The following is a 6,409-nucleotide window of genomic DNA, read 5'->3' on the forward strand; positions in this document are numbered from 1 at the left end:
GCTGCTATTTCTGCAACCTGGGCCCTTTCTTCTTCCGCTGCCCTGAGAAAGAATTCTGATTTCCCCCAGCTCAGTGAGAACCATCAGACATGTGCTCCTTGATGAAACCTTGTAACCGTTTAGGACCATTGCTCCCATTTTACAGACAGGATAACTGAGTCAGGAGTTATATCTAAGTCACAAGCTTCCCTGGTGGCTCAGACAGTAAAGAACCTGCCTGCAATGTGGGAGACTGGGGTTTGATCCCTGCATTGGGAAGATACTCTGGAGGAGAGCATGGGAACCCACTCCAGTATTTTCTCCTAGAGAATTCCATGCACAGATGAGCCTGGAAGGCTACAGTCCATGGGGTTGCAAAGAGCTGCACATGACTGAGCAACTAACACTTGTGTCACAGTTAGTGTGACCCAGGTCCAGTATCCCCAGAGATGGAACCCATTTTCACTGCCTTCCTTCATTCCTCTGATCATACTCAAGATGGGCCCTCCTGGAGCTTGGTCACTGTCGGGCCTAAGATGGGGAGGTAGGGCACGAACAGTGGAGGTCCGGGCAGACACCCTGCTGGGAGCACCAGGGTCCTCAGGCTGAGCTGCCCTGCAGATGGAGTGGAGCAGCTCCTAGAGGCCTACAGTCTGGTGTGGCCTTGGGAGGTCACCTGATGCTATGTGGAGTTAATAGTATCTACCTTCCTTCCTTAATTAAGGTTAAAGGAATTAAAGCAGGTGACAGGACAGTGCTCCTCAACTGGCCATCACTAGTCTTCCTTTGCCTGGTACTCACCTTGTAGCCCAGATAAGTCCTGACTTCACCGGGCCTCCCAGGGAGGAAGACTGGGGTGGAATGGGGAACTCAGCTTGGGGTCAGACTTGCTGACCAGGGATGAACATCAAAAAGTGCCCAGAGTCCAAGAGCTTCAGGATGATGGAGAAGCCCAGAGAGGGTGGTGACTGGCCTGAGGCCATCAAAGGAGTAGGTGGCAGAGCCGGACCCCTGTTCCCAATCCCATTATGACTGCAGTCTTAGCCCCTGCTGAGTGGGGACTCCAAAGTGGGTGCCCAGGGTAGGGGTGGGGTTGGGGGGACCCTCCAACTACCACCAGGTTGGAGTGACTCTCTTGTCCTGCTCCCTGCCCCCTCAGTCTCCCAGGTTAACGTGTTCCCTAGCCACACCACTGCCGAGGGCAGATGTGGGGCCGGGATTGGTGAGGCCAGCTCTTGCAAGGAGTGAGGACCTTCCTTGCCAATCCTGAGTCAGGAGTGGGCTAAATGCCCCCTTCCCCAATCTGTACCCTGTTGTGGTGACTCTGGTCCCACCACCAGAGCCCCAGTCCTGGCAGCCAGGAGGGCTGAGGCATCTGCAGGTTCAGCACCTTGGAGAGGGGACAGTCCTGTGCCCAGAGTCCTCGTGGGCAGCTGCCCGCACCTGCTTTCTCAGCCTCTCAACACTTGGGGGAAGTTTCTAGGAACTTACCAGAGGGGACACTCATGAGGAGGGGAGGCAGGATTTGAACCCAGGTCTAAAATCTGAGCCAAGTCAAGGTACCTAATGTGCACGCCCAAGGAACTGGATCCCAACCAAGCTCCAGACAGCTGCCTCTGGGGTCACTGCCACCACCTTCCCCACAATGCGACCTGGCCCAGATTCTTCTGAGAGCCCTGCTGTGCAGCCCCAAGGGAAGGCAAATCCCTTGATTTTGACAACTCCTGAGCCCAGACCCCATGGGTCTAATACCACCAACCTTGTGTGGGGCTTGGGGATGGAATGATTAAGGGCTGCTTCTCAGGACAGACTTGGGCCAGTGTGATAACTGTTGCATCTCTGGGTCCTACAGAGCTCAAGGGGCTGGCCCAAGGTCACACAGGGAGCAGCCTGCCTGCTCCCACAGCAGATACTTGGAGGCCAGACAGGGGGGCCAACTCAGGGTCTGGCACACAGGAGAACCCACTGATGGCTGAGGTGGCCCCTGCCTGGGCCCATCTGAAGTCCAGGGACACACAATCCAGAATTTTGTTATAAATACATGTGTTTGGTGAGTGAGGGGCAACAGAGGTGGGGGAGATGCTGTACACAGCTGGTATAGGTTTGGTGGCTGAATGCCACCCAGAGGAAGACAGACAGTCCACCCGCTAGGGCCAGCCGGACAGCGTTCTGGGGCTTGTAACAGTCAGTTGGTGGGCAAGCCAGCAGGGGTCTTGTCCGGGGCTGGCGAGACCCAGGTGCCCCAGAGGCTCCCTGTCCGAGGTCGTGGGCGGTGTCAGCAGCAGTACCCGGGCTCAGCTCACATCATTCAGGGCCTGGAAGGACACAAGGCCTAGTCAGGAGGGGGCTGGGCTGGGGGGGTGGGCAAGATGGCCCTTCAGGGAGCCCTGGGTACGCCCTGCCCCGCGGGGGGTGGGGCTCACCTTTCGGGCAAACTCAGGCAGGACGAAGGCTGCCCGGTGCACATCGGAGTTGTAGTATTTCAGCTGCATCTCTTCCACCTGCTTCTGCATCAGCGGCTGCAAGGGCTCCCGGAAGTTGGTGCTCTGGGGACAGGGGTGTGTCTCAGAACATGCTCTCCTGGCCCACCTGCCAGGCTCCCGCCCCCACCCGGGGGCCAGTCCACTTCGGCTCACTGGGTTCTTGCTGCACAGCATGAAGCCGATCTGGCCGCTGGGGTAGGTGGGGATGGTGCAGTAGGCGTAGTCCACCACTGGGAAGAGAGACTTGCAGAAGTGCCGCATCTCCTTGATGAGGTCCAGGTGCAGCCACTGGCACTCACCTATGGTGGGGGGGTCGGGGGCGGGTGGTCAGATGATATCAGCACTGGCTGGGCGCAGTGCCTGGTCCAGCCCCAGCCGGACCCCTCCCGGCGGGAGCCCGGCTCACCCAGCAGCACCCAGTCCACCCTAGCCCCCTCACCCTGGCAGCAGAGAATGCCGTCCTCCTTGAGGGCAGTCTTCATGAGCTGGTAGTAGGACTCCTTGAAGAGGCTCTCAGCAGGACCTGCAGAGGCGGGGGGCGAGGGTGGGGGGGGATAAGCGCCAAGGGACACCGCCTGAGCCTGCCTTTGGGGGCATGAGGGCCACTCTCACCCCAAGATACACATCCACACAGCCACCAGGGGGCAGAGCTGGAAGTTGAAAGCCAGGCCTGTGGAACTCAGAAACCAACCAAGTAGAGGGTGCTTTGGAAGGGTGCAGGGATCTAGTGCCCCAGTGCGAAGGGGCTACACGTTTTAACCCCATTCCTGGGGGATTCTTGTTGGCACTGCATCAGGGCAGTCTCCAGCCTGGGCCTTGGTTTAAGATTGTATCACAAGACTGCATTCCTAATGCAGGGGGCTCAGGTTTGATCCCCAGTGGGGGGACTAGATCCCACGTGCTACAACTAAGACCCAGTGCAGCCAAATAAAAATAAGTGTTAAAAAAGAAAAGAAAAAAGATGAGATCCTTGCACATATCCTGATGCTGGCCTGTTGGGGGCAGAGAGGAGGCTGAGAAGGAAACTGGGGCCTCAGTGGACCAAGGCCCCACTCTCCTCCAGGCTCTAAACCAACTCTGGGCAGTAGCCTAGTGGCCCTACTCTGCTGAGCCATGTTTGAGGGGGTAGGTGACACCTCAGAAGGGAAAAGAGCCGCACTAGTTCTGGAGGGCCCCTCCATCCTCTATTCTGCAACTCGGGCTTGGGACACAGATGGAGATGCTGGCCTCCCCTCTGGTGGCTGCCAGAGGCCCCAGGCCAAACCCGCTTACCCATGGGATCTGAGGAGTCAGTGATGATGACGTCAAAGGCGTCCTGGTTCTGTTTCATGAACTCAAAACCATCACCCACGTGTAGGGTCAGCTTTGAGCTGGAGTAGCCAACGGCCATGCTGGGCAGGAACTTCTTGGAGACTTGAATGACATCCTGGGGAGGGGACAGGAGGTAACAGGTTGGGCCACAGGGGTTGTGGACCCTGGAGCCAGAGTTGAGTGGGACCCCTTCTCAGAGCCTGATTCACCTTAGACAAGCCATTCATTTGTGGAACCTCAGTTTGCACATCTGTACAGCAGGGAGCAGCTTGGTACCTCCCCTTCTCAGAGGGCTGACTCCCACCAGCAGCTTGGACCACACTTCCGCCACCCCTGCTCCCCCTCCCCAAACCCAAGTGCCCCAGGAGAGTGGTTTCCTTACTATTTCAGAGTAAGGAATTTATTTCAGAGGGCTGGAATTCCACCTGGCCTGTATGCCTCACTACGCACACCTTTATCAGATAACCCTTTGACTCCTAAGTTGAATGTCAACTCCAAGGAGGCAGGACTAGACCTGCTGATGTACCAGTGAACCTGGCACCTAAATGCTCATGAAAGCCCCCAGCTGCTGTAAAGGACAAAAGGAGTCCTCGGGACTTCTGCGAAGCATCAGCTCTCAGTGTTACTAAGAAATAACATCAGCCGCACACCTTCTGTGCACTAAGTGCTTTCCTGTCTGCTTTTCCTACTGAAGCCTCCAACGTGCTCTTGAGACCAAGAAACAGGCCTGGAAAGGTTAAGCAACTTGCCCGGTGGTAAACAGCCAATTCAGGGCAAACTGGGACTTGAACCCAGACCCACCCAGCTGTGCGCTCACCTCATCAATCTCACACTGGACCACGGCCTCCACAGAGGAATGCTTGACCACCTCCCGCAGGACGCCTCCGTCCCCGCCCCCAATGATCAGCACCTGCCAAGGGGAGGAAGAGTCAGCCAGGAGCCGGGCAGGAGCCCCACCAAATAGGCTCCAGCGGGAGTTAGTGGCCGGCCTCTCTGCCCCCTAAACCGCACTGAGCAGACACAGCTCCCTGGAACAATTTCTCAGCTTCCCTGTGTCACAGACCTAATCACTTCATCTTCCACTTTGTCCCCTTTGCCTGGGAACTCCTGCCAAGGCTGCTCCATCTCAAGCTTCAGGTCTCAGCCCCGGTGTTAGCCCCCACCCCTTGTGAAATGGGCAGCTCCTCCCCTCTAGGCCCCTCTTCCTCGCTATCACTTCTCTGACAACCCTTTGGGCAGGGCTGAGCACTGGGCACTCCTGGGGCCCCCAGCACTGTTCTGTGGGGGCTATCCCTCGGCCCAGGGCTGGATCTAGCTGGGATGGGGTACCTTGCGTGGGTTGGGGTGGCTGCAGAGGGGCAGGTTGGCGATCATCTCCTGGTAGGAGAACTCGTCCCTCTCCGTGCACTGGATAACGCCGTCCAACACCAGCACATTCCCGTAGCTCTTACTGAGGGCGGGAGTGACAGTCAGCGACCTGGGCTCCTCGGGAAGGGGGCAACGTGCCCCCCACTCGCCCAGGGTGAGAAGAATCTCTCCCAACCTGCCGAGGGGGCTCCAGGGGTGAGTCCGGGGGGTGACACGTGGCGAGGATCGGCGGGCGGGCCCGCTGGGTGGAGGCTGGACGCGGGGTCCCGGCTCTGACGTGTCCGGGACTGACACGTGGAGCTCGGCGCAGCGGGTCGGCGCAGATTCCGGCTCCCTCCCCGCCGAGGTGGACCGCCCGAAAAGCCGGTCCCCAGCCCAGCGAGAAGGATGCGGGTTGGGGAGGGGACGGAGGGAAGAGACGGGCCTAGTTCACGAGAACTTCTGACAGTTTTGCAGGGGAAGGAGCGGGCAGAGACGGCCGGGGGGGCGTCCGGAGGTAAAGCGCGCAGGACAGGGGTCCGACAGGAAGAGGGTCGGGCTGGGCCGAGCCCAGGGCTGGAGTGCCGGCGGGCTGCGCGGGGCCGGGCGGCCGGGGCGCTGGGCCGGGCGGGCGCGGGTACCTGCGGAAGACGAGGATATCCTGGTACCGCGAGCGTTGATGGTGTAGCAGCTGCTCCACCTGCAGAGACAGGGCCTGGCCGGGCCACAGGCTGCACGTCTCGCGGAACCAGCCCTCGCGGATGGCAGCGGGGCCGGGGGCGGCAGGGCCGTCGGGGCCAGGCTCCATGGCGGGCGGGCGGGCTGGCGGTGCGGGGCGCGGGCCCGGGACTGCAGGCCGCGCGGAGCCACAGCACAACGGGACCAACTCCGCCCGCCGCCCGCGCGGCAACCTAACCCGGCCGGGGGGGCGGGGCCTGTTGCCAGGGGCGGGCCCCAAGCCCCCCAGTGGCGGCGCCTGTGCTCGGCAGCCTGGCGGCCCCGCCCCCTCCGGCGTCCGAGCGCACTCATTGGTCTCCGACCTGCAGCGCGGCGTCCAGTGGCTGCGGCGGGCCGTCCGTCTGCGGCAGCAGGCTAGTGAGGCAGCTTCCCTGGGCCACGTGGGGCCGGGCTCGGGGAGGCACAGACTGGCCCGAGAGGGAGTGAGGGGTACCCGACTCAGCAAGGGAAACCTGAGCTGACATCTCGGGCCCGGCGCGGCGTGTCGGAGCGCCGAGACGTCAGGGCTGCCGGCTTGAACCCTTGGGCTGGAAACACTGGACCGGGTGGCT

The 6,409-nt window shown here is 60.5% G+C and overlaps 1 protein-coding gene across 2 annotated transcripts; it reads right to left on the reverse strand.

Moving 5' to 3' along the window:
* Nucleotides 1-2,005: 2,005 nt before the first annotated feature.
* SRM (spermidine synthase) lies at nucleotides 2,006-6,033 on the reverse strand. Of its 2 annotated transcripts, none has more exons than XM_086342617.1 (8): nucleotides 5,762-6,033; nucleotides 5,103-5,223; nucleotides 4,591-4,683; nucleotides 3,735-3,888; nucleotides 2,902-2,985; nucleotides 2,616-2,761; nucleotides 2,403-2,525; nucleotides 2,006-2,294 (listed from the first exon to the last, which is right to left on the reverse strand). In XM_086342617.1, the coding sequence occupies exons 1-8, from the start codon at nucleotides 5,926-5,928 to the stop codon at nucleotides 2,274-2,276; spliced, it is 909 nt and encodes a 302-aa protein (XP_086198743.1). In that variant the 5' UTR covers nucleotides 5,929-6,033; the 3' UTR covers nucleotides 2,006-2,273. The 2 variants fall into 2 exon arrangements, with proteins under 2 accessions (XP_086198743.1, XP_086198744.1); XM_086342618.1 differs by having other exon boundaries at nucleotides 5,317-6,033.
* Between the last annotated feature and the right edge of the window lie 376 nt (nucleotides 6,034-6,409).

This window comes from Bos grunniens, chromosome 16, assembly GCF_055505025.1.
Source record: "Bos grunniens cultivar Pamir isolate PY7600 chromosome 16, Bosgru_T2T1.0, whole genome shotgun sequence".
NCBI lineage: Eukaryota > Metazoa > Chordata > Mammalia > Artiodactyla > Bovidae > Bos > Bos grunniens.

Excerpts from the sequence above, each read along its gene's own strand:
- SRM (XM_086342617.1), bottom strand. The coding sequence starts at position 5,928 with ATGGAGCCTGGCCCCGACGGCCCTGCCGCCCCCGGCCCCGCTGCCATC. Across the intron at positions 4,684-5,102 it reads GCCACCCCAACCCACGCAAG|GTGCTGATCATTGGGGGCGG; the intron begins GTACCCCATCCC and ends TCCCCTTGGCAG. Across the intron at positions 2,986-3,734 it reads TGACTCCTCAGATCCCATGG|GTCCTGCTGAGAGCCTCTTC; the intron begins GTAAGCGGGTTT and ends CCGCCTCTGCAG.